Source organism: Misgurnus anguillicaudatus, chromosome 25 (genome assembly GCF_027580225.2).
Source record: "Misgurnus anguillicaudatus chromosome 25, ASM2758022v2, whole genome shotgun sequence".
Taxonomy (NCBI): domain Eukaryota; kingdom Metazoa; phylum Chordata; class Actinopteri; order Cypriniformes; family Cobitidae; genus Misgurnus; species Misgurnus anguillicaudatus.
The window spans coordinates 23,316,942-23,343,464 of record NC_073361.2 but is presented as its reverse complement, the minus strand read 5'-3'; the positions used below and the strand labels follow the sequence as shown (position 1 = coordinate 23,343,464).

The 26,523-nt window shown below is 38.4% G+C and overlaps 2 protein-coding genes across 3 annotated transcripts in view; one reads left to right on the top strand and one right to left on the bottom strand.

The window, feature by feature from the left end:
* chrnd (cholinergic receptor, nicotinic, delta (muscle)) overlaps positions 1-25,394 on the top strand; it is a 48,381-nt gene extending 22,987 nt beyond the window's left edge. Inside the window, exons 1-12 of one of the 2 annotated variants that reach the window (XM_055182425.2) lie at positions 14,633-14,957; positions 17,441-17,586; positions 19,920-19,964; positions 20,068-20,177; positions 20,260-20,415; positions 20,509-20,618; positions 20,711-20,911; positions 21,046-21,157; positions 21,365-21,479; positions 21,849-22,059; positions 22,144-22,262; positions 23,553-25,388. In XM_055182425.2, the coding sequence (XP_055038400.2) occupies positions 14,906-14,957; positions 17,441-17,586; positions 19,920-19,964; positions 20,068-20,177; positions 20,260-20,415; positions 20,509-20,618; positions 20,711-20,911; positions 21,046-21,157; positions 21,365-21,479; positions 21,849-22,059; positions 22,144-22,262; positions 23,553-23,735 (1,560 nt within the window). In that variant the 5' untranslated portion in view covers positions 14,633-14,905 and the 3' untranslated portion in view covers positions 23,736-25,388. Of the gene's footprint in view, positions 1-14,632; positions 14,958-17,440; positions 17,587-19,919; positions 19,965-20,067; positions 20,178-20,259; positions 20,416-20,508; positions 20,619-20,710; positions 20,912-21,045; positions 21,158-21,364; positions 21,480-21,848; positions 22,060-22,143; positions 22,263-23,552 lie in introns of those variants that run through there. The other variant, XM_073863894.1, reaches the window with a different exon arrangement.
* camk2n2 (calcium/calmodulin dependent protein kinase II inhibitor 2) lies at positions 12,210-14,021 on the bottom strand. The gene is made up of 2 exons (XM_055182428.2): positions 13,624-14,021; positions 12,210-13,463 (listed from the first exon to the last, which is right to left on the bottom strand). The coding sequence occupies exons 1-2, from the start codon at positions 13,790-13,792 to the stop codon at positions 13,393-13,395; spliced, it is 240 nt and encodes a 79-aa protein (XP_055038403.1). The 5' UTR covers positions 13,793-14,021; the 3' UTR covers positions 12,210-13,392.
* Positions 25,395-26,523: the final 1,129 nt, after the last annotated feature.

Below are 26,523 nucleotides of genomic sequence, written 5' to 3'. Positions count from 1 at the left end.
TCTGTTCTGTAAGATTGTTTTGAAAGAGTGAAAGAACGGCAAATTTATTTAAAATCAAATTCACATCAATTTAACAAAAGCAAAATCATTTCCAAGTTTGCATGGTTTAATTGAATTGTATAAAGAACAGTATCATTAGTAAATCAAACACATTGTAAGATGGACTGCTGCAGGGTGCATACATTTTTTCTAAAAGAAAAACTCATAAAGAGGCAGATTTCGGGTAATTCGAGATTTGTTACATTAAAGCCAGAAACATGATGTATTGTTTTAATCAACTGACTGCCCTACAAAGTAGAAATAATCTGCTATATGAATACATCTCGGCCTAGTTGCGCTGAACGCAGTTACCCAATACATTTGAGTCGTATTAAATAAATCGCAGAGGTAGTTGTGCAAGTACTCCATTGGGCTATCTGGATCCTAGCACACACACAGACAAACTTGCTTTGTCTCAACTTCTCTCTTCAGTTTCTGTATTCGTGCTTTGTTTTAATAAAAAAACAGTCGGTAACAGTCTGCCAGCTTTTGCTCATTGATCCAGGCAAGCCTGAAGATCTCAGGCTTCCACATTGATTGGAGCAAGTGAGCCTTCAGCAAGCAGTCAGCCTTCTGAGACAGCTGCACACATCCACACACAGACACGGCTGTAATCTGCTTTCATCAAATGAGTCATCTTCGCAAGGGATTTTTTTGAAGTGTAATGCAGGACACAAATTTAGACCAAATTTATTAGAATTCGCAGTAATGCCAATGTATTTACAGTTTAGTTGTAGGGGGTGACAACTGTTTGCTAGCCCCTTCCTTAACAAGGGCCTGTTAATGTCTTAAAAAGCACCTATTACATTGCTAAAAACAATGTTGTTTTGTGTATTTTGGTATAATACAATGTGTTTGCGTAGTTTATGGTTCAAAACACATTATTTTCCACATACCGTACATTTTTGTAGCTCCAGATTTCACTCTCTTTCTGAAACACACGGATTTGAAAAGCTCTGTGTCCCCGATTGGCCAGCTAATCTGTACGTTGTGATTTGCCTGAATACCTCTGACGTTAGACGAAAATGTGACGCTCCTTACCATGTTCGTAAGATTCGGTTGCTAACGGGAGTTAAAGGAACAGGATGTAGAATTGTGGCCAAAACTGGTATTGCAATCACAAAACTTGTGGCTAAAACTGGTACTGCAATCACACAACTGGTGGCCAATACACAAAATGACAACATAAACATCAGTTGAGGGCTGCAACTCCACTTTTTAAATGACAGTATCCTGGCCAGACCACTGTTGACAGTATTTGAAATGAAAATGATTTCTTAATGTCTAGTGACATATCAGGGCCATTTTATGATTAATTGATATAAATTTCTTACATACTGTTCCTTTAACTTACAGGCTGTAAATCAGAAGCGGGAGGAATTATGATAATGTCGGTCTTGTCTACATCACCAATCCCAGGAAGTAAAGTGTTGCACAATCCGTGTGTTTGTTGTAGTCCAAGAAAAGAGATTTACGTTGGAGACGATAACTCGCGTCACCGTATACTTTGGGGTTTGTACCTTTTGCATATCGTTAACATGTACTAATACACACTTGCACACCAAAGGAAATAAAAAAATGTGAATCGGACAATAGGTGCTCTTTAATTGTATACAAACACTTCAAACCCCCTTCTTGATTTGAATTAAATCGATATTTGAAAAGCATCATGTGAGGTGAATTTTACATTTTTATCTAAAGTTTAGATTTTTTTATTTATCTGAAATAGTCTGAAATATGTCAATGAAATATTATCTGCAATCACTTTTTTTGTGCTTTGTAGACTCGCATGAAAAGTGCTGTAGTATGCTTAAGTGGTTACTATAGTAAACTGTAGTATAACTATACTAGGGTTTTTGACCCTTACCATAGGAAATATTAATGTACAATAAAATTTTTGCTACTATTTATCAAATTAATACAGAATACTGTATACATTAAAGCTGCAATCATTAAGTTTTTGGTTAAATAAACAAAAGTCTGCTTTTAAACAACTCATAAACAGTTTTTAAAACTGTCTCCTTGCCCTACCCCAATTCGCAGCAGTAAGCTTATAATAATCATAAATAAGGGTCAGTCGTTTTTCAATACACGCAAGTGCGTAAAATACCCTACAATGTTACCTTTCAGACAGAGATGGCAATAGAGAGGCAAACATTAGACTATAGTAATAATTACTACATTTATAATATTCTACAGTATACTACAAAATTGTTACTGTTTACTTTAGTGAATAATAAAGTATGCTACAGCATTTTTTCATGATGAAGAAAAAAATACAGTTTTTCAAAATTTTCAGGTCATTTTAAGACATGAATGGAAGGCTGCAAAGACATGCTTGTATTTACTTAAAATAATAATAAACGATGATCATGCTTCTGGATTCAGGAGTCAGTTTACGCTGTGAGACAATTTTTACACAAGGGCATATAGAATAAAAAGTGGAGAGAGAGCGAGAAACAAGAATGTAAAGACATAAGGCAGACATGTGCTGTCATTTACAAAGATCGTTCTCACGCTCACGATCAGATCCCTGGGGTCTGCAGAGGTGGCATGAGAAACATCAGACAACATGCCCTACTTTTCTGAAACCTTGCAACAATAACCACTCTGGAGTGTCACTTTTCCCTGAAAAATCACACTGAAAAGATGTGCAGATAAATTTGTAGCAATATACAAGACACTATAGCTCCACCGGCTAAGTTATTTACGTTAATAAAGTCAATGAGGCATGAGGCATAACAGCTTTACTTTTAGATGTTTCCATGTTTAAGCATTTGTGCAAATTTATCAGCGACTTTATTATCTGAATAGTGTAAGTATGATGTGATCCTGGATCAACATTTTTTTTAACGCCCCCCAATCCTAAATCTAAAAATCTGTCAATTCCTCCAGAAAACAGTGTGAGGCGCACTTGAGAGTTTACATTTATTTCAGACAGAAATCTTTTGGATTCATTTATTGCGAAATAAAGGACAGTATCGCTTTGTGGCAGCACAGCATGATAATTTTAAATGTAGTAATTTTAATAAAAACTAGGGGACCCCCCCCCAATATATATTTTTGTGCCTTATAGGGGGTCCCTCAATAACTTATAGGAGGTCCATGACCACGCCCCTCAATTTAAACAATGATACACCCTACAGTTGGTGCCAGTAAAGATTTGCATAATCTTTTAATTCAGTTTGCATACGTTGTTAGTGTAATTATCTGTGGTCACTGTTTAAATGTTATCAAAAACCTCCAATAACGATTTGAAAATCTGGAACTTTAACTAAAAACACATGGCCGAAATGATTAGCCCTTTCTGAGAAATCATTTAAAGCTTCTCTCAGCTTTATTTCGTGCAGAGTCTTTATATAAGTTTTTAGCCTGTCTATTCCCATCTTTTCAGTAGAGAACACGAAACTTACATAACAGCAGAAGCCACTAAATGTTTGTACTTTATTGACAGTATGCTTCTCTTTGCCACAGTGATTTGATTAACTGGTTTGCTTAAAGGCCTGTTGGACCCAAAATGAAGAGTGCGAGTCACTTATTATCAGATTTTGAGACCTAACAAACATTTCTGCAAATAGCCAGGTAAATGAGACTTTAAGAAGATCTGATCATAGTCTGCTCATACTGTAATGTTACACAAATCCTCTATAATGAAAACTGGTCTATTGGATTTAGAAATATGATGGGTCATTGGAATTTTGGGAATTTTTTATTAACATTTGTAAATGTATAGCATGTTTTGTGATCTTTACATTTGAAAGAAACACTAATGCATTATTAAGAAGAAATACTCAAGAATTCTGCATGCATCTAGGCGATACATGTATCTACTGCATCTAAGTGTATTTGCGACATTGACTAAAAGTATACGATTATATTTGCCTATTCTTCCTTTTTTTAACTTTTCACTCAAATAGTTATACTTGTAATATCATTCAAAGTTTTATTAAATAACAATAAATGAAAACATTTTTGCTTATATAGTCTGGAAGTTGGTGCCCATTATAAATGAGACAGGGATTACAACAGCTGTACTGTAAACAATTTGCTGCAACAGTTTGCCAGTAACTTACTGTAGATTTATATTTATCTAATTTATTAGCAACAGTTTGTTCAAAGAAAAATGAACATTAAACATTAACAAGTGTTTGTCTTTACAGAATAAAATGAAATAAATAACTGCTGCATGCAAAGCATTCTGGGAACCAGAAATCCTCATCAACATTTTTCAGTTTTTTTCTGATTTTGGTTCACAGAAACACTTTGCATAAAGCTGTTATTTTATAGTTTTTTTTCTGTAATGATAAAGTATTTTTAATGTTTAATATTCATTTATCTTTGAACAAACTGTTGCCAGTAAATAACATACACTGTAAAAATAAAAATCTGTAGAAATTACACTGTTACTTGCAGCTGGTTGCCGGTAACTTACCGTAGATTTAAATTTATGTTGTTTACTGGCAAGAGTTTGTTCAAAGTTAAATCAATTTTAAATATTAACAAGTCTTTAACTTTATAGAATTAACCTATAATAACAGCCTCATGCAAAGCATTCTGGGAACCAAAAATCATCATCAACCTTTTTCTGTTTTTTTTTTTTTTTGCTTCAGATTTTGTTTCCCAGAATGCTTTGTTTCCCAATCTGCTGCCAGTAATACTGTGATTTCTACAGAAATGTTTAACAGTGTGCTACAGTACTGTAGTTAACACCATATTTTACATTAATTAAAGAAGAAACTGGCAATGCAACAGAACAGTTAAGCATTTCCCCAGATACAGGAGAGTAAGGTGCGATCAATTGCCTCTCTCAGCTGGAGTGGGAATATGATTCAGCCGAAGTATGTTTTGTGCGTGCATTATGCTATTTATTCAATAGTTCATTTTTCAGCTTTGTATCATTTCTATTTTCTATCAACTTTGATAGATTAGACATTGTGCTGTGATAAATGATTCACACTAGAAAAAAAACTATCCATTTTAATGCATTTTACCATTGAGTCCAGCAAAGGTTGCCATGACGATGAGATTTTTGTGCGCTAGATGATAGTGCAAGGAAAATTGTCTGACTCATGCTTGAGAAATGCTCAAATGCTGTAAGGTATGTTTGTATGTGATTTGAAAAAACATATCTAATAGAAAATTTCTGTATTATCAGTGAAAACACCTCGAGACACACATACAGTATGGTACAGGCACACACAGACTCATGATCAGGAGACACAGTGGCCCAATTTTACATGGACACTTTCCAGTTGCTAATATTTGAGGGATGCCTAAGTCCCACAGTGAGCTAATGAAAAGTTGAATTGTGGGTTACTGTCACACTGCTTTCTTTAAGTCCCACCAGAGGTTCTCAATCGGATTTCAGTCTGGTGACTGCGATGGCCACTTCAATGTTCCAGCCTTTATTCTGCAACCATGCTCTAGGGGATTTGGAGGTATGCTTGGGATCATTGTCCTGTTGAAAGGTCCAACGTCTCCCAAGCCTCAGGTTTGTGACGGACTGCAACACATTGTCATCCAATATCTCCTGGTACTGAAGAGAATTCATGGTACCTTGCACACGCTGAAGTTTCCCTGTACCTGCAGAAGCAAAACAGCCCCAAAGCATGATTGACCCCCCACCATGCTTCACAGTAGGCAAGGTGTTCTTTTCTTCATAGGCCTTGTTTTTCCTCCTCCAAACATAGCGTTGATCCATGGGCCCAAACAATTCTAATTTTCCACAGAACACTATCCCAAAACTTCTGTGGTTTGTCCACATGACTTTTGGCATTCTGCAGTCGACTCTTCTTATTCTTTGGAGACAGAAAGGGGGTGCGCCTGGGAGTTCTGGCATGGAGGCCTTCAGTACGCAGGGTGCGCCGTATTGTCTGAGCAGAAACTTCAGTACCCACATCTGACAAATCTTTTCTCAGTTCCTCAGCAGTCACACGGGGACTTTTTTCCACTCTACGCTTCAGATAGCGCACAGCAGTCGCAGTTAGCATCTTTTTTCTGCCACGACCAGGAAGCGTTTCAACAGTGCCCTTTGCCTTGAATTTGCGAATGATGCTTCCTATGGTGTCTCTTGGTATGTTTAACATCTTTGCAATCTTCTTATAGCCATTGCCCTTCCTGTGAAGATTAATCACCTCTTCTCTTGTCTTCCTGGACCACTCTTTTGACTTCACCATGTTTGTAACCACACCAGTAAATGTTTAGAAGGAGTTGAGTATCACAGTCATTTTAAAGCTGCCTAATTGGTGCTTATTAGGCTTTATTGCTGTTCCCTGACATCCATAGGTGTTTTCAATACCTGATTGAAAACACTTCAATGAACCTCTGTTCTTCAGAGTGGTAGTTCTTTAAGGGGTTGAATAATTGTGTCAATGAAGAATTCACAAAAGAAACATTTACTACTATATTACAAAACCAATTGATGTCATTTTAGTTGCATATGGTTCTTTAAGAAGTCATTGTAGGATTTTATTGTGAATACAATTACAAATGTACACTAAATTCCCTAAAACCCTTAACAGCATTGGGGGTTGAATAATTTTGAACACAACTGTAGTTGATCAAATAGGCCGTATTGCTGCATATGCGTATTGTCCACCAGTAGTATTTGGCTTTATGCTGATTGGCATTTTACCTTCATATAGGTGCTGTTATACAAAAATGTAGATTTATAATTATTTGTGACCCTGCCTGTGAGAATAGTTTTTTTGTTATTTACTTTTTACTGTAATCATCCTTCATAATGTAAATATTGAAACTTAATGACTGAACTCAAATTTGGATGCTCAAAATCTCATAATTAGATTAGACAGGGTTAGATTTACGCATCACATTTTACTAGGTTTTCAGTGGGCAACAATATTATAATCCACCACTCTCCACTCTCCGCTTCGCGTCGTGCCGCATTACCACCTTGGTGTGCATTATTTTCTTATAATTCAACCCAGTCTCACGGCAAGTCGTGTTATAGTAACGAAAATTTTGATTAATTTATTCGTGTTTGATGACACGAATTTCCGCTGTTTTTCGTGTCTCTGGAGACGATTGTCTTTTTCGTCCTTCCCAGCACGAATTTCTATCAATAACTGTTCGTGTCTGTGGCACGACTTTCTTTATCGTGTCATTTTATATTTTGTTTTCTCATCGTTGCTTTCCATTTCTTGACCATTGTCGCTTGGGGTTTGGGTTAGAATCACTTTCTGCGACTTCCTAACCCAAACCCCAGCTCTAACCCCAACTCCAGGCGAGAATAGTTTTAAAAGTGGACGAAAAACATGTAGAAACCAATGCAAAAATAACATCCTAACGCAAACCCCGGATCTAACCCTAACCCCAAGCGACAATGATTTAAAAATAGGAAACAACGATGAGAAAACAAAATACAAAATGACACGACAAAGAAAGTCGCGCCACAGACACGAACAGCCACCGACAGAAACTCGCGCTGGGAAGGACGAAAAAGACACTCGTCTCCAGAGACACGAAAAACAGCGGAAATTCGTGTCGTCAAACACGAGTGAATTGGTCAAGATTTTTCGTTGCTGTGACACGACTTCCCGTGAGACTGTGTTGTATAATTCAATGGCCCGTCGTCAATTATTCCTTACTTAATATAATAATGCGAAAACTTTTATATTTTCTGTGTAGTACAACTAGGATGGTTTGTATATTTGTCATGTTATATCTTTTAGTTTATTCTTTATCATTTCTGACGTTGACATCATTTGCATTGCATTTATTTTTTCAGTATAACTATAAAAAGTGCTTTAACATTTTTAAGTTTATAGACACAAGGCCCTGATGTAACTTTCTAATAATGGTGATTTTGTATAATTGCATTTCTAAGTAAGTTCAGAAATACCACGTGTATCTAGTTCAGCCAATCGCAATAAGGACATACAGTATAAAGCTGCTTACCTAAACACTTGGAAATTTTAAATTTTTAAAGGAAGTCACTCCTTTGCATACACTGTCAATTTTTTTAAATGGTCCCCAGCTGCCATTGAGGCCTTTGACCTAAATAGTTTATATTATTACCTCAACGTTGTATTTTTACATCAGGCAATACCCAATTTTGAGCAGTTGTCAAGGTGAATTAAGACTGCAGAAACTGTAGTAGCAGTTGTAAGCTAATATTTTATAATAAATGTCCACAGACTTATACTGGAAAAAACATTTATGTTCAGATTGCTGTATCCACTTGTGCTGGATTTTGAATTCAGATCCATGTTGGATTTTGAGGTCAGATCAAGATTGGATTTGAATTCAGATCAACGTTGGATCTTGACATCAGATCACGTCTGATTTTAACGTCGGGCCAACGTTGGATTATGAAATCAGGCCAACATTGGATTTTCACGTCAATACCCAATGTTGGGCAGATGTTAAGATGAATTAAGACTTTTCAGGCCTGCAGAAACCCTTTAGTTTGTAAGCTAATATTTCATAATAAATGTCCACACACTTATACTGGAAAAAAACATTTATGTTGTCAATTTTGAGTTCAGATGTTGGATGTTGAATTCAGATCAACTTCGAATTTTGATGTCAGGCCAATGTTGGGTCTTGATGTCAAATCAATGTTGAATTTTGACGTCAGATCAACCTTGGGTTTTGATTGAGTATTGACGTCAAGAACCAACGTTAATCTGACGTCAATACTCAATGTTCTTCAGATGTCAATGTGAATTAAGACTATTTAAGACCTGCAGAAACTTTCTATGTTATAAGCTAATATTTCATAATAAATGTCACTGACTTATACTGGAAAAAACATTTATGTTGTCAGTTTGCTGTATCCACTTGTGTTGGATTTTGACATCAGATCAACGTTGGATTTTGAATTCAGATCAACATTGGATTTTGAAGTCAGTCCAATGTTGGGTCTTGTTGGACCCTGACCTCGTATCAACGTTGGGCCCTGACCTCAGATCAACGTTGGGCCCTGACCTCGGAGCAACGGTGGGCCCTGACCTCGGAGCAACGGTGGGCCCTGACCTCGGAGCAACGGTGGGCCCTGACCTCGGAGCAACGGTGGGCCCTGACCTCGGAGCAACGGTGGGCCCTGACCTCGGAGCAACGGTGGGCCCTGACCTCGGAGCAACGGTGGGCCCTGACCTCGGAGCAACGGTGGGCCCTGACCTCGGAGCAACGTCTGATTTTGACGTCGGGCCAAAGGTCCATATTGGTAGTTGTTACCTTGGCCTTTATACTGGAAAAAACATTTATGTTGTCAGTTTGCTGTATCCACTTGTGTTGGATTTTGACATCAGATCAACGTTGGATTTTGAATTCAGATCAACATTGGATTTTGAAGTCAGTCCAATGTTGGGTCTTGTTGGACCCTGACATCGGATCAATGTTGGGCCCTGACATCGGATCAACGTTGGGCCCTGACCTCGGATCAACATTGGGCCCTGACCTCGGATCAACGCTGGGTCATTACGTCGGATCAACGTTGGGTCATTACGTCGGATCAATGTTAGATTTTGACTTCAGGTCAACGTTGGGTCTTGACATCAGATCAACGTCTGATTTTGACGTCGGGCCAAAGGTCCATATTGGTAGTTGTTACCTTGGCCTTTATACTGGAAAAAACATTTATGTTGTCAGTTTGCTGTATCCACTTGTGTTGGATTTTGACATCAGATCAACGTTGGATTTTGAATTCAGATCAACATTGGATTTTGAAGTCAGTCCAATGTTGGGTCTTGTTGGACCCTGACATCGGATCAATGTTGGGCCCTGACATCGGATCAACGTTGGGCCCTGACCTCGGATCAACATTGGGCCCTGACCTCGGATCAACGCTGGGTCATTACGTCGGATCAACGTTGGGTCATTACGTCGGATCAATGTTAGATTTTGACTTCAGGTCAACGTTGGGTCTTGACATCAGATCAACGTCTGATTTTGACGTCGGGCCAAAGGTCCATATTGGTAGTTGTTACCTTGGCCTTTTAAAGGGTACTGCCCCAGTGACAGCCCGGGACCATTTTTAACCATTTATTCTGACAGTGTACGGCTTTTCCATTATTGAGTTTATACAAGTATGAAATGCAACGCTAAAGGGGATCATGCATCTCTTTGCACAGAGTGTCAGGTACCCTGCATCCAGAGAGCAAAAGCCTGTTGGCATCTTCTGTCGTGCTCCACCGCCTCTCCACTGTATTTGTTGCAAAAAAACATCTAACGCAGCACCACACCGCCAAGGCACATCAGCAGAGAACTTGGTTATTTAGACTCTTATCTGCTCTTTTTTTCTTAGGTTTACTAACTTTAAACAAGTTTACTAACCACCATTATACACATACACTGTAAGCCCAGACGAGTTGATTTAACTTAAAAAACAACAGGGTAATTTCAATTTTGCCTTGTTAAACAAACAAGTACTTTTAAGTTAAATCTACTTGCCTTTTAAGCTTTACCTCTCAAAAAAGAGGACACCTTGCAAAGCAAGGGTAACATCAAATAAAGCAAATATTTCAACTTCACACAGAGACCTTACAACACTCAATAATGGTGACAGTAATCAAATCTCATGAAGTGAAAAGATGAGCTCTTGCACTTCACCACAAAACAATAAGCAACAATGAAAACAAAAAACAACTGCAGTTAAGTTTATTGAGAATCTTGGCCCTTGTGTGTCAATTTATATTTAAAAATATTGTTAACCCTGAATTGACCAAAGTAACACCTCCTCTCCTGTCAGTTTGAACAATCACTTCAGTTTGAAGTTTTGTCACTTCAAAATAAATGTCACCTTTCTGCTTGTGTGGTTTGTTAAAGGTTGGTAGAAGTAACACTCAAAAATGGCTCATCCGTTGTAGCTGTTTAGAAGCGTGTTTTTCTCTAAAGGGTGTGTGAATGTGTCATCCTGTCTCTCTGGTGTTTCGGCTGAGTGAAATAATTGGAAGACAGGAACGATTGAATTCTGACTGTACATGCTGGTATGCTGTGAAGTGTTCATATGTCCCAGAAGATGATATGTCTGTTTAATAACCTGCCAGGTCTGTAATGACCGATCTGTCACTCATCTGAGCTACAGTATAGATGAGATTAGAACACACCATAAAAAACAGCTCACATTTTTATTTTATTTTTTTAAACCAAAATAAACAATGTCATGTTCGGGTTGGTTTGAAATTAAAAAGTGATCCTGTATGGTGCTGGTAATGTCATGGGTTATGGGCTTTATTCTCCCAAACCTTCCCACCCTCAAAAAGGAAAGTACATGAGGGGCAGAGACAAATCCACTTATTAGGTATTAATGTCAGAACTAATATTGTTATAAATTCTTTAGTAGTATATTTTAGCGTTAATCTTTACATGCACAAACAATAATGATTAAAGGCAATAAGGTATCAAGACGTGTGCATCCTGTCCTGATATTTCTTTTTAAAATTCTTAAAGGGGACATACCATGAAAATCTGACTTTTTCCATGTTTAAGTGCTATAATTGGGTCTCCAGTGCTTCTATTAACCTAGAAAATGTGAAAAAGATCAACCCAGTAACTTAGTTTTGGTAAACCGTTCTCTGCAAGCATGTGAGAATTTAGGTTATTGAGATTAGGCTCCCCTTGTGATGTCAAAAGAGGATAATACTGCCCCTTAATCTGCACTATCCAAACACGACACTGCCATTTAGAGAGAGAGAAAAATAATTGACAGCACAATTGAGTTTCAATTTCAATAAACCACCACCATCATGATCAGGGTTTGCATTTCATCAGCTCATTTGCATTTTAAAGGACACACCCAAAACGCCACATTTTTGCTCACACCCACAAAGTGGGTTATAATAAATTATCTTTATGATATTTTGAGCTTAAATTTCACATATGTACTTTGGGGACACCAAAGATTTATTTTACATCTTAAAAAAGTCTTGTGAAATGTCCCCTTTAGGGTTTGCATGCTAGTGTTGCCTATTATGTTTGCTTAGCTGATCATGCATGAGGAGGGAAAATTCAATGTAATTCCTGAAAACAGTTAAAAACATTGCATCCCTTTCAGTTAATGTATCTTATTATTATAGAAATTAAATAATAATCACTCTATTTTTTTGCATTTTTTTCTTAGGTATTTATGGGTCTGCTGTGTGCAGCAATGTTTTAGGTGATGTGCACTTTTAAGTGATCTATAAAGGAAATAAGGGACAAGCTTCATAATAGATAAATACTCTAAATCCATTTATTCATTCAGGTCAGTTGTATAATGTTGCGACATTTGTGTACAGTTTTTTGCTTGTTTATAATGTTGAAAAATATTCATATTCATGCACAATAAACCATACACCGAACATTTTAAAAGAATACAAACAAATCAATAAATAAACAACCGAGATGTTGAATAAAACATCGATATAACTGTGCTGTTGAACATGACTGAAATTGTATTTTCTATCCACGTCATTATTAATAACAAATAAGATGCGTTCGCTTATTGCAATGAAAAGCAATAAAATACTGATATCTAATTACGTCCCCTCCCTGAAATAACATTCAGTCTGTCCTTTCTGATATTGTTTTATTCCTGTGTATCTGCGCACCCTGTTTTTGTTCATGGACTATTAAATATCAGACGTTCCGAGTTACAAATATTCAAATATAAAAATACAAATATTGATTTCGGTATAAAGAATCGTGCCTGGGGTTTTAACAGAGGTGGAAACACCCGCAATGGCACAAGAGAAAGTTCATGCAAAGAGAACCGTATGTATGAATCTATACACGAATAGAAAAGACGCAATGAATCAAGCAAGAAGTTATACTCCTCATTTCCCTCGTGATTGATGTTATCACTCCATGTGTTTCTTCTTCTTCACATCATGCCTGCTGGCGGTTTTGTTGGCTTTAAAATCTAAATGGGGCAGTGAATCAGTCTGTAATTGAATAATACAACGTTTAATCAACCATCTCTCGATTACATACATCTGCCAGTTTCCATGCGCTATATAAATGTAGCTTATTTCTCTGGAAAGACGGCAAAAGATGAGAAGCACTCAGGTTGCGCATCGGGTGCTGAAGTGGACAGCTCCCTGCACGCGCACATCATAACAGCGTGATGAAATCTGAGACTCGAACCCGTGACTTCTACAAGACAAGAGGGCTAATGAGCAGAAATCGTGGGTAACTTTCTTCACAACGCCGATTTGGGATGGGTTTCAGAATGGCCAGCATCTTCACATCTCGCTATTTCAACCCATTGTCCAGAATGATCTCCCTCATCTTCATCCTGAACTGTACCCGTACCATCATCTTCACTTCTCGTTCACTGTTCACATGCACAGGCGACAAGTGCTTCAAACCGGTGATTAAAAGAAAAGGTCGACGAGGTATAAACGATCAAGTTTACACGCCGGGAGATGACTTGTCCGTCATGCCTTTGAGTACATCGTCTATTCGGTCATCTTCAACGACCACTGTAAAGAAAAATACAAATGTGTTTAATTATCAGCAAAGCATTGATAGAATGCAAGAAATATGACATTTATATTTATGCGTCTATAAGAAAATATGCATGGGTTTGCCGCGTAATGGCACTCTTTAAAATAAAGGTTCTTCTAATCTATGGGTACATACCGTGTTTTGCCCTGCCAATTTGCCCGAGTTTCGGTGGCCTTTTAGACTGCGAGGTTCCGAAAAACGAATTGGTGTCTTGAAGTCGACAGCTGAAGGATATCTGACCGACTTCACTGTCCGCTCCGTACCCGTTCATGTTTCCCTCGTTGTATGGCAGCACTTCGGACATGGCTTCACCGACTCACAAGTTTTCACAGAAAACGGTAACGGATAACCTTTGGGGATTGTTATTGGTTATTAAAAATATATCGATGAGGTCCAGCTGTGACTCTTGAATACCGCTGTATGTTGATCGAGCTGCGCTGAACTCTGGTATGTAGCCTAACGGAGTGCGCAATGTTGCGTCCTCCTGCATGCGCGCCCAATGAGCTCTTGTGAGAAATACAAGGAGATCCCGAGGACCATAAAGGAAACACAGACGGAAAGGTGAAGTCATTCATCCGGGCTTGAAGGGGAGGGTGCATGAATAAATAAATAAATAAAAAATGTGCGAGCGCAATAAAAACAACAGCCTTTCACCTTCTGGATTGACATGAAAAAACTACTAGTAGTTACCAATAACCAAAAAGCCAACAAGCACAATTGTACAAGCTATAACAGTGCCTTAAGTCAAACTATTTATTTTTTTCAAATTCTTTGATGTTTTTGAACGATAATTACAGCAATATTATGTATACACAACTTAATTATGAAGACTTTAACTCAGTACATTCTCATTACTCATTACATGGGAAAATATACAAAATGTAAAAATTATCTCCCCATCACGCGCAAGCTTTAATCTTAGAATAAGCATTTGGCTCCCTCTGCTGGCCCTCTTTAAGGACATCTAAAACCATGCGCAAATGCTACAGACAAACATACAGCAGTGTTGAAAACTTTGCACTCAAAATCTCGTTTACAATCACGTGTCACCCATCACAATCTGGTGGCTTCCAGCAAATAAGACTTTTGCTTTGAAGCCTTATGTTAATGAGACGCATTCCTCTTAAGTAACAGGTGGCAGGCTGTGAGATCACTGGAATGCTGTTGATTTATTTTTAGCCTGGCAAAACAGACAAGAAGTGTTGTGAAGAGGACATATGCTTCTTGAGCAGACCCTATAGCATGAGCCCTTGTATTCCTCAGCACATCTAAAACTTATTACTGTATCGACTTTAGATTTTATGTCTTTTTTTCTGGTTGTCTGGATTGATTCAGCACCTGTCTGTGTCAGTTAGGAGAAAAGTTATACAGGCGAGCACGACAGTAACAGTAATCGGGAGTCATACAACAGCATAAGATGAAGAGCATTCCTTATATCTTTATGGTGTCGTTTCTCTTCATTCCTCAAGGTAGGACGCTGTAAATGACTATTTAACTGTTTATTCCAAGAAAAGTATAGGCATATGTGGTTTTGTAATCTTTTATTTTTGTTTTATTATGCTTAAATATTAAGCAACTACTGTAGGTAATGTTTTAAAATTCAAATCAAGTTAAACATACCATACGTTGCCCTAACATTTCACACCAAACGTTACCCTAAAGTATCACACCAAATGTTACCTTAACTTATCATATCAAACGTTACCATAAATTAACATACCAAAAGTTACCCTAACGTACATCAGACCAAACGTTGCCTAACGTAACATTCCATATGTTGCCATAACATACCATACATTACCCAACACGCAAATACGTGACTATTTCACGTATGGACCAACGTGAAAATGACACGTTTTGCCCGCGTTTGAACGTGAGCATGTCACGTTTCTTTTTTGTCTCACTTTCACGTTTTGGTTACTCAACTTTTTTGTCCTATTTTCAAACCATTTTCGCTCCGGTTTAGGGTTAGATTTTGTGCTTTTGTTATATGTCACTTTAAGTATTTGTCACTTTAAGTTTTGTTTTATTAAAAAAAAGATACAAGACTTATTCTTTTATATTTTCTAAACTTAACCAATTGTCCCCGACGTTGGGGTTAGAGTTTGTTTAGGTAAGGATGTCATTTTATGTAAATCTAACCCTAAACCGAAGCGTAAGAGGTTAGGACAACAAAGTTGAGTAACCAAAACGTGAAAGTGAGACAAAAAGGAAACGTGACATGTTCACGTTCAAACGCGGCAAAACGTGTCATTTTCACGTTGGTCCATACGTGAAATAGTCACGTATTTGCGTGATATTGGGTTGCATTACCATAACGTAAACGTTGCCACAATGTAACATGCCATACGTTTCTATAACAACCTGTGACAACACACTTTTGGCATTAAAAGGACATTAACTTACATCAGAACATACTACTTAAGTTACATACATCTCTGTTTTCCGCAAAATAGGTATGGTATCCATCACTTAATGCAGACATTTTTGTTGTTCCACTTTATAGGTGTTGTTTGATGTTAAATTGTCCATTTCCCTGACTTCCCTAAAATCCAGCTAAGACCAGCATAAGCTGGAAGTTTTTTTTACCTGGTTTAAGGTGCCAGTAGCTGGTTTAAGCTGGTCCTCCCAGCCTGGCAAAGCTTGTCAAGCTGGTGGGTCAGCTGGTCTTCAGTCTGTCAGCTGGTCTTCAGCCTGACCACCCCAAAAGGCGGGGTGCATGATTTTTGAAAAACACTTTGGAAAGGGAGTCGAGCAGACCAAAACACACTTATTGCCAATCAGCAGTAAGGGGCGTGTCTACTAACCAACATCATTGCCTGGGTTGCGCATGTGTGGGGCGGGTCTATCAAATCTGATCTCACGAATTTCCGTGGGATAGTCACAGAATTTTTTGCGCATTTTTCCGTGGCCCTGCTACGGACTGTCTTTTTCCGTGGCATTCTCACGGATTGGTTACAACTGTTTTGTCCTATTTTCTTACAATTTCGCTTCGGTTTAGGGTTAGATTTACATGAAATGACATCCCTACCCAAACCCAACTCTAACCCCAACGCCAGGCGACAATTGTTTAAAGTTTAGAAAATATAAAAGAATAAATCAGAAAAAATAGTATAAACCAATAGTTAAAGTGACATAATAACGCAAACACCAAATCTAACCCTAAACCGAAGCGAAAATGGTTTGAAAATAGGAAAAAGCAGTTGAGTAACCAATCCGTGAGAAAAAGACAGTCCGTAGCAGGGCCACGGAAAAATGCGGAGATCCGTGAGAATGCCACGGAAAAATGCGCAAAAAATTCCGTGACTATCCCACGGAACTTTGTGAGATCAGGTTGATCAAATGAAGGTCCAGATTCTATTGGGGTTGGGGTGTGTTTGTTTAGGTGATTTCAAATGTCAACATTGGCTTTCAGAGATCATGCACCCCACCTTTAAGCCCAGCTAGATCATCTTAAAAAGTAACCAAAACACGTTTGCTACACCAGCTAAAACCAAACTGGGAGACCAGCTAAAACCAGATCACCAGCTTATGCTGGTCTTACCTGGATTTTTTTATCATTATAAAATGAATGTTTTTTATTATAGTAATTATAGTGTGCATTATTTTTTGAATAATTTAATGTTGTTAATGCAAGTGTAAATAATCAATACATGTGTTTTTATATAGCACTAACTGTAATGCAGAGCTCAAAAACTGTTTAACTTTCATTTCAAGTCTTCACCTGATGACTAAAATTGCACTTCATGATTTCTTTTTTAACATTTTAAAGATATATAGGCTAAACCGCCTTTCTATTGTACACTACATTCGGACACGACTGTCAGAGTTCGCCCCATAGTGGCAGTCATAGTGAAATTTTACTAGCCCTGGCGTATGACATCAAAGTATCATTGCAATATACTTTGATGTTATAAAAACGTAAATTCTGTGTATTTTTTTTTTTTTGCAGAATGTTGGGGCAGGAATGAAGAAGAACGTCTCATCAATCACCTTTTCAAGGAGCGTCGCTACAACAAAGAGCTTCGACCAGTACAACATAAAGATGAAACAGTAGATATTTACCTGGCGTTGACTCTTTCCAATCTCATTTCCTTGGTGAGAGCAAAACATTGTGAATAGAAACAGTTATAACAGTTATAACACATTTAAACATCATGAACTATGTACACAGAGCAGAAGTATACAATGATGTACAATCGACTGTGCTGTATCACGGAATAATGCTGCGTTCCAGGCAACCTGTAACCCGTAAATCACACCTTCAAAACCACAACTCACGACTATGAACTGGGATTACATCGATCTAGTACGAGTTCATGGGTGGGAAGTCACAAGTTTGACTGCCGTTCCAGTGCACTTTCACGGGTAGAATGTTGGAAAAACACAGCTTACAGGCTGCCTGGAACGCATACTCCCAGTTTTGAGTCGTGAGTCGTGGTTTTGAAGTCATGATTCACAGGCTCAAAAACCTGCCTGGAACGCAGCATAAGTCGCCGTGACTTATACACAATATAGCACTAACCTCAAGTACTTAAAGCAGGATAGGCAGAAATTATCTAAAAAACTTTTTTACAAATTTGTTTAAACTGTCTTTATATACCAATACATAATTACAATGTAAGTACTCTGAAAAAGAAAGTATAAAAATCAAGTGTCTGTAGACCTCTCACGACTGTTTTAAACACAGCTCATTTTTCCATTCACTCCACCCCCTCCCTTCTGGGTTTCTTCTAAAGCCACGCCCCCAAAACACATGAATGCGCGACGCTAACCGGCTCTGCTGGGAGAAGCATTTACCTGAGACGAGCGGAGAGGAAGGAGCGCGGTGCATACAGTAACATCATGTCACAATCACGTGAAATAATACACCTAACTTTATCACTATGAATAAATAGGATGGCTTTTAGTACTCACTATTAAGCTAGCATATCGATTCTGGTAAAGTTTAAAATATATTTTGTTTGATTCGGTAACAAACAAGCTAGTTACATTTATAAGACAAAGCTAAAAACAGATTGCATTGATACAAGTTTTTTCATTACCATCAGTTACACTGTGATGAAGGTGAATTTTGTGGAAGATTCATAACATTTACGGTGTTTTGCATGTAAGAGTTTTCGTGATGAAAGCATTGTTGACTCTGATGAGGACTACACGAGGAAAAGCCACGCGATATTTACTCTCGTTAGATTTCTTCGTTTATTCAGTCTTTTGCCTCGTTTGCCTTCGCTGACTGGATATGCAGGTACTGTGAGTTCTGAATGCACTTTCTCTGCCGTACTTTTGCTCTTCCTAGAGTGCCTTGTGCACGTTCAAATCAATCGGGTGTGCACATGTGTGGGCAGATCCCGTAGCAACAGGGGTGGTGCCATGGTCGCGAGAGAGAGTGATAGTCGCGCAAGCCAATCATTTGTTCGTCCCGAATGGAAATAATTAGCTGTGTGAGAGGTCTACAAACACTCGAGTTTTATACTCTCTTTTCAAATTACTTACATTTTAATTATGTATTGGTATATAAAGACAGTTTAAACAAATTTGAAAAAAGTTTTTTTAGATAATTCCTGCCTATCCTGCCCTTAAGTTGCTTTTATAAAATGGTTACCACACAATACAAATAGCAAAGCAAAAATGTCTATCAATGCAACTTTCATGAAGTAAAATCAAGACGTGTTACATTCACAAAAATTTGATTCATTTATTTGTGTCCATGGCATGAAATTGAACTTTTTTTCATGCCTTGAGCACGAATGTCATTTTCGTGTCACCCAGCACAAATTTCTATAAATAGTTTTTCGTGTCCGTGGCACGACTTTCTTTTTCGTGTCATTTTATGTTTTGTTTTCTCTTTTTTCCCCCTACTTTTAAACCATTGTCGCTTTGGGTTGGAGTTAAATTTGGGGTTTGGGTTAGGATGTACTTTTATGTATTGGTTTTTACATGTTTTTTTTCCGCTTTTAAAACTGTTCTCGCCTGGAGTTGGGGTTAGGGTTAGGATGTCTAAAAGTGTAACAGAAAGTGATTCTAACCCCAACCCCAAGCGACAATGGTGAGAAAATAGGAGAAAACTATGAAAAAACAATACATAAAATGACACAAAAAAGATATTTATGCTCAAGGCACGAAAAAAGTTGAAATTTGTACCATGGACACGAATAAATTTAAATATAAATATAATTAAAATTTTACGTCACTATAACAAGACTTTCCGTGAGATCAGTTTGCCCTGACCGACTGTGAACAACATGAACAGGACTTCACATAATGTTTACGTTGCTAAGGGTGCTGCGCAGTGATACACAAAATCATTGGGTGCAGTGGTCACAGCTGTGTTTTATCGTAAATAAAATACCATTTTTGACCAATCAGAATCAAGGATTGGAACTAAATTACAAGTCGGAAAAACTAAAGTTGTTCTTTCTCCATGATAGAAAGAAGTTGATGAAACATTACTCACAAATGTGTGGATGGACCACGTAAGTGTTAATTTAAATTTTTCAATGCACCTTTAATATATATGAAAAAGTATATATGATTTACACTATGTGTCTGTATGTGTATCTTTCTTGTTTGTTGAAGGGCTGGGTCGATTATAGACTAGCATGGGATGAATCAGAATTTGATAACATTGCAGTCCTGCGACTCCCTCCCAGCATGGTGTGGTTGCCAGAGATTGTCCTTGAAAACAAGTAAGCTACCTGCTTCAAAAGAACCATATTATTTTCCAAAAACAATTATTTCTCTTATAATTTTACCTTTTTTTTATAATAGCAATGACGCCCAGTTCCAGGTTGCCTATTACTGCAATGTCTTGATCTACCCCAGTGGATTTGTGTTCTGGTTGCCTCCAGCTATATTCCGGAGCTCCTGTTCAATAAACGTCAACTTCTTCCCTTTTGATTGGCAGAACTGCTCACTTAAGTTCAGGTGAGGTGTTTTTATATGTCTATACATTTTAATTAAATGTAGAGTTATTACAGAGCTTTATGGCACCCTCAACACTCATTCTGTTTCATTTAGCTCATTAACATACAATGCCAAAGAGATAAGCTTACATCTAAAAGAGGAAAACGACACTGGAAAGATTTACAAGGTAGAATGGATCATCATTGATCCGGAGGGATTCACAGGTAAGATCGGACACAAAAGCATTGTTTGATTTATTCTGCTGCTGCAGTTGGCTAGAGCCTCTCCATCTCCTGTCTCTCGCTCTGTGTCACAGAAAATGGTGAATGGGAGATCGTTCACAAGCCTGCCAAGAGAAACACTTATAAAAACATTCCAATGGAGAGCAACAAGCACCAGGATATCACCTTTTACCTCGTTATCAGACGCAAACCACTTTTCTACATCGTCAACATAATCATCCCCTGCATTCTCATCTCTTTCTTGGCCTCACTTGTCTACTACCTGCCTGCAGACAGTGAGTAGTTGGCAACCGAAACGTTGCTGTAATGATGTGGTGTCATTGTATTAATTTGTTAATCAGCCAACATAAACAGTAACACGTAACATCTTTATCGCCTTTAACTGAATCAAAGCTCTAAATGTTTCCAGGTGGTGAGAAGATGACGCTCTCTATCTCCGTGCTGTTGGCTCAGTCTGTGTTTCTACTGCTGATTTCACAGCGTCTGCCTGAGACCTCAATGGCTGTTCCCTTAATAGTCAAGTATGTTATTATCACCCAGATATCATGAGTAATGCACTAGAAGTCGAAAATCTCCCTATTGACACCAATAATGAAACCAAAGCTTTGAACTTTAAAATACGTTGAAAAAATGTAGATTATAGGTTAGTGTTGTTTCAAAACATAGTTTTTGCATTAACAAATTGTACAATGTTTAAAATCTGTTTATGAAATGGTATGTTTTCGCAGGTATCTGATGTTTATTATGGTACTGGTCACCATAGTTGTCCTGAACTGTGTCATTGTGTTAAACCTTCACTTCCGGACCCCAAGCACACATGTCATGACCGAATGGACCAAAGAGGTCAGTCCCATATTTTCACCCGTGTATGGCCCTAGTCCTTAAAGATAGGAGAAAAAATTTAAATAATGAGCCAAATGCTATATGTAAGACAGTGGTTTTCAAACTGGGGCCGCGAAATGGTGCCAGGGGGGGCCCAGTTTTATGACATTTTATGAAATACATTAATTTATCATGAATTCTGTGTAATTAAATCTAAAAAAATAAGGCTACTAACCAAAATAGCACCTTTTTTTGTATAATTGAATGTTTTATTATTAAAATGTTGAGTTTTAGAACAGTTTTTTGTCACAAATTTTCTTTGGGGGGCCGCGAAAGAATGCACCGTACACAAGGGGGGGCGCACGCTGAAAAGTTCTTTTTCTGCCTCAGTTCTTTTTGGAGCGCCTGCCACGCCTTCTTTTCATGGCCCGTCCTGCTGATGACAAGCCCGGTCCGGAGGGAGCGTTGCCACGGCGATCCAGCTCTCTGGGTTACATCGCTCAGGCCGAAGAGTACTACAGTGTGAAATCCCGCAGCGAGCTGATGTTTGAGAAGCAGTCGGAGAGACACGGCCTCACTGCTCGGCCCACCCCAAAAGCCAGTCAGTCCCAAATGACAAGCATGAAACATCTGAATTTATGTTAAGAGTTTTCTAAATTAAATTACCTTTGAACATTTTTTCCAGCGTACACATCCGATAATGAGTCTGAGGTATCGGATCAGCTGTACAATGAGATGAAGCCAGCTGTGGATGGAGCCAATTACATCGTTAAACATATGCACGACAAGAATGACTATAATGAGGTAAGATAAAAATTATAAATGTTGGGGAAATTTTGGTCAATTTAAATAACAGGCAATATCACAAATTTTCTCTTTCGATCTTAAAAAATATGAAAATGTACACTCACCTAAAGGATTATTAGGAATACCTGTTCAATTTCTCATTAATGCAATTATCTAATCAACCAATCACATGGCAGTTGCTTCAATGCATTTAGGGGCGCGGTCCTGGTCAAGACAATCTCCTGAACTCCAACCTGAATGTCAGAATGGGAAAGAAATGTGATTTAAGCAATTTTGAGCGTGGCATGGTTGTTGGTGCCAGACGGGCCGGTCTGAGTATTTCACAATCTGCTCAGTTACTGGGATTTTTACACACAACCTTTTCTAAGGTTTACAAAGAATGGTGTGAAAAGAGAAAAACATCCAGTATGCAGCAGTCCTGTGGGCGAAAATTCCTTGTTGATGTTAGAGGTCAGAGGAGAATGGGCCGACTGATTCAAGCTGATAGAAGAGCAACTTTGACTGAAATAACCACTTATTACAACTGAGGTATGCAGCAAAGCATTTGTGAAGCCACAACACGCACAACCTTGAGGCGGATGGGCTACAACGGCAGAAGATCCCCCCGGTTACCACTCATCTCCACTACAAATAGGAAAACACGGTACAATTTGCACAAGCTCACCAAAATTGAACAGTTGAAGACATGTAAATGTTGCCTGGTCTCGATTTCTGTTGAGACATTCAGATGGTAGAGTCAGAATTTGGCGTAAACAGAATGAGAACATGGATCCATCATGCCATCATGCTACTTCCAGCAGAATAATGCACCATGTCTCAAAGCTCGAATCATTTCAAATTGTTTTTTTGAACATGACAATGAGTTCACTGTACTAAAATGGCCACCACAGTCACCAGATCTCAACCCAATAGAGCATCTTTGGGATGTGGTGGAACGGGAGCTTTGTGCCCTGGATGTGCATCCCGCAAATCTCCATCAACTGCAAGATGCTATCCTATCATAATTGGCCAATATTTCTAAAGAATGCTTTCAGCACCTTGTTGAATCAATGCCACGTAGAATTAAGGCAGTTCTGAAGGCAAAAGGGGGTCAAACACAGTATTAGTATGGTGTTCCTAATAATCCTTTAGGTGAGTGTATGTCATGTCATCTCAAATGTTTTTTCTTCTAAACGGCATTATGCTGTGCCATATAAGCAAAATAAATTTTGAATGCCATTTCATTTTCATGTTTTTGAGTTTTATTATTTCCCTGGGACAAAACTCAACCATACATGTCTACCTCAGGAAAAGGATAATTGGAGCGGGATCGCCAGGACTGTGGATCGACTGTGCTTCTTTGTGATCACTCCAGTCATGACCATAGGAACCATCTGCATCTTCCTGATGGGAATCTACAACCAGCCACCATCTCTGCCCTTCATGGGAGACACGTTCACCTACACAGAAGAAAACAAGCGTTACATATGACTTCTCTATTGTATAGCCTAGCAATGTAGCTTATGAATAATATCCTCAGCATTGAGATAATTATAAGGAAGAGCATAGCATGAAACTTATTTTGCATAAACGTACTTGCTTTTAGGCAATTTATGCAGGTTTGACTACTAACATTATGAATGTTGTTTAATAAGTGTGTTAAATAATTTTTTTTCTTTCCTGAGAAAGGGAATAAAATAATATTGCTTGCATTTTTCTACTGGGTGTATCTGTTATCAGATAAATAATCTAAAAGCCATTTTGCTGCTGTGACACAGGGGCGAGATAGCACAAGAGAGAATTAAATTCATCCAGGAGACCTTTTACATAGAGGAGGGTAGAATTGGCTATTTTAAATAATAAATGGAGTTATAAATGGCACAGCTCACCAACTTGAAAGTGCTTGTCTATTACACAGTTTTATTATGAATAAATTATAAGCAATGTGCTGCGTTGTTTCACAGCTAGAGTGTAGTATTGCACTCCAGATTTGTCAACCTTTCATCCGCCTATTTAGCACAGTTGTGTTTTAAGTGCTAGAGACATTCATAGAGATTCAACATGAAAGAAAAAAAATAGGTTTGATTTTCAAGGGTTTAATGGGCTTCGCTCAACTTCTGGGTCTAAATCACATCTGATTACGTAAGTACATAAAACTTATATAAAAATACATGGGAAAATATAGAGAAAATGTCGTAATATTGAAAACAAGTAGATTTAGTGTAATGTTCCATGCAACATTGGAACGGACACGAAAAACTATTTGTAGAAATTTGTGCTGAGTGACACGAAAAGGACATTCATGCTCAAGGCACAAAAAAGCTGAATTTCGTGTCATGGACACAAATAAATAAATAACATTTTTCGTGACTATAACAACACTTTCCGTGAGATCATGTTCTTATATTGTTTCCAAGGTGTTCACAACTAATCACAACCCTCCATGTGATATGAATTTGCATAGTTTGCATGCGAAATATCGGCTTTGTCCAAAAGCTTACGCCTCATTCAGACCACCAGCGACTAGCAATAGCAGAGCGACGCGATCTCATTTATTTCATTGCAAGCTTGGCGACTTCCGCCGACACAAGCGAAAGCGACACGAGAAAGTTAAAGGGGGGGTTTAATGGTATTTCAAGCGTTCTGACTTATTAACACAGTTATAGGGCCCTATCTTGCACACGGCGCAATTGACTTTGTCAGTGATGCATGCATCATTCGTATTTTGCACCGGCGCACAGCGGGTTTTTCCCTCCACAGACACACGTCGGCAAACTAGGGAATACACTTGCACTCCCTGGGCGGTTCAGCGCAAAAAAGAAGGCGTGTTCCGGCGCAAACCATCCCTGATGCTATTTTGCAGTTTCAAAAAACAATTGCGCCAAAAAAAAACTAGTCTAAAGTCAGTGGCGCGTTGCGCGTGGGTCATTATGCTATTTTAAGGCCGCATGCTTGACCATAATTTATAGCGTGCACAACACGCACACACTTTGCTTATCTAATCTACACAGATGCAACAATTATTTTTGCAAATCATACATTATTACAATAAAAAATATTAACACATGAGATAGAAATCATAGTGGTGAGCATTGTGGTGATAGTTTTTATTTATTGTGTGGCTGCGTTAAAAAATTCTCATGCAAATAACGATTAAAATATTTTCATACGTTTGTTGTGTGGCTGTATTATGTTTATTTTATGTAAATAATAATTAAAATGTTTTCATAAGAAACCTTAATGTATATGAATGAACTTGATTTGTAAGTGTACTTTGGGGTTGGACCGATTTCAAAGCCCCCAAACCCTTTCAGCGGTGAGGGTGGACGCAGCGATGTTCTCTGCTGGCTTCAGGTCATGTGTAGAGACAGATCCACATTCCGTTACACGGCGTGCCCGATTTATGCTGACAAGCTTGGGTTTTCCTCGTCTCCTGACATCATTGTAGCGCTTGGCGCGACGATGGGGATGCCAGCTGATGAGACATTTGTGGCTATTTCCTCACACGCCTGTTTAACCGACGCTGATTTGGGCGGGTTTCTCCCGTCCCCATACAAAACAACTTCTCTGTCTTTGACTGCTCTTACAAGAACGTGGGTCTCCTCGGCTGTGAACCGCTACTGGTGTGCGCCTGGTAAATCCGTCATAATAATAGCAACCCGCCATGGAACTTGCGCCCTTGCGTTTAAAGGGAATGTTGGATAGCGTTCTGATTGGTTTATTTGACGTTACGCCCAAACCACACCTATGAATAATGAACCTACTTCATTGGCGCAAAAGTTATTTCTCCCGCCGGGAAAATAGCAACAGCACCCAAGATCCGCCCACAAAGTCACACTTGCGTTTCAGATCGTTAAAATAGGGCCCATAGAGTTGTTTCCTCATGCCCCGGAAAACCCCGCCCACCCGTCAATCAGCGGGAGACGCTAGAACTTGCAAACATCATATCACGCGACACAGCTTTGTTTTATTTCAAAACTCAACAATGGCACGAAAAAAGAAGTGTGTTTTTGGATGTAAGGAGAGGAAAGCCAGACTTATGGAAACAATGGATATAGTTTATTATCCGGGGTAGCAGCGGAGTTTTGCGTGTGTGTTTGATGGGCTGGATTTTATTGAAATTCCCAACCGGGTCATGAGTTGCATGCGGTAAGTAAGACTTCTGTCTTATGTTGGAAACAGGCGCTTGCATATTATATAAATGACACGAACATGTAATGAATCATAAGTTATTATAAGTGCTGTATAGTATTGCATGACTCGTACTCGCTCCTCCCGC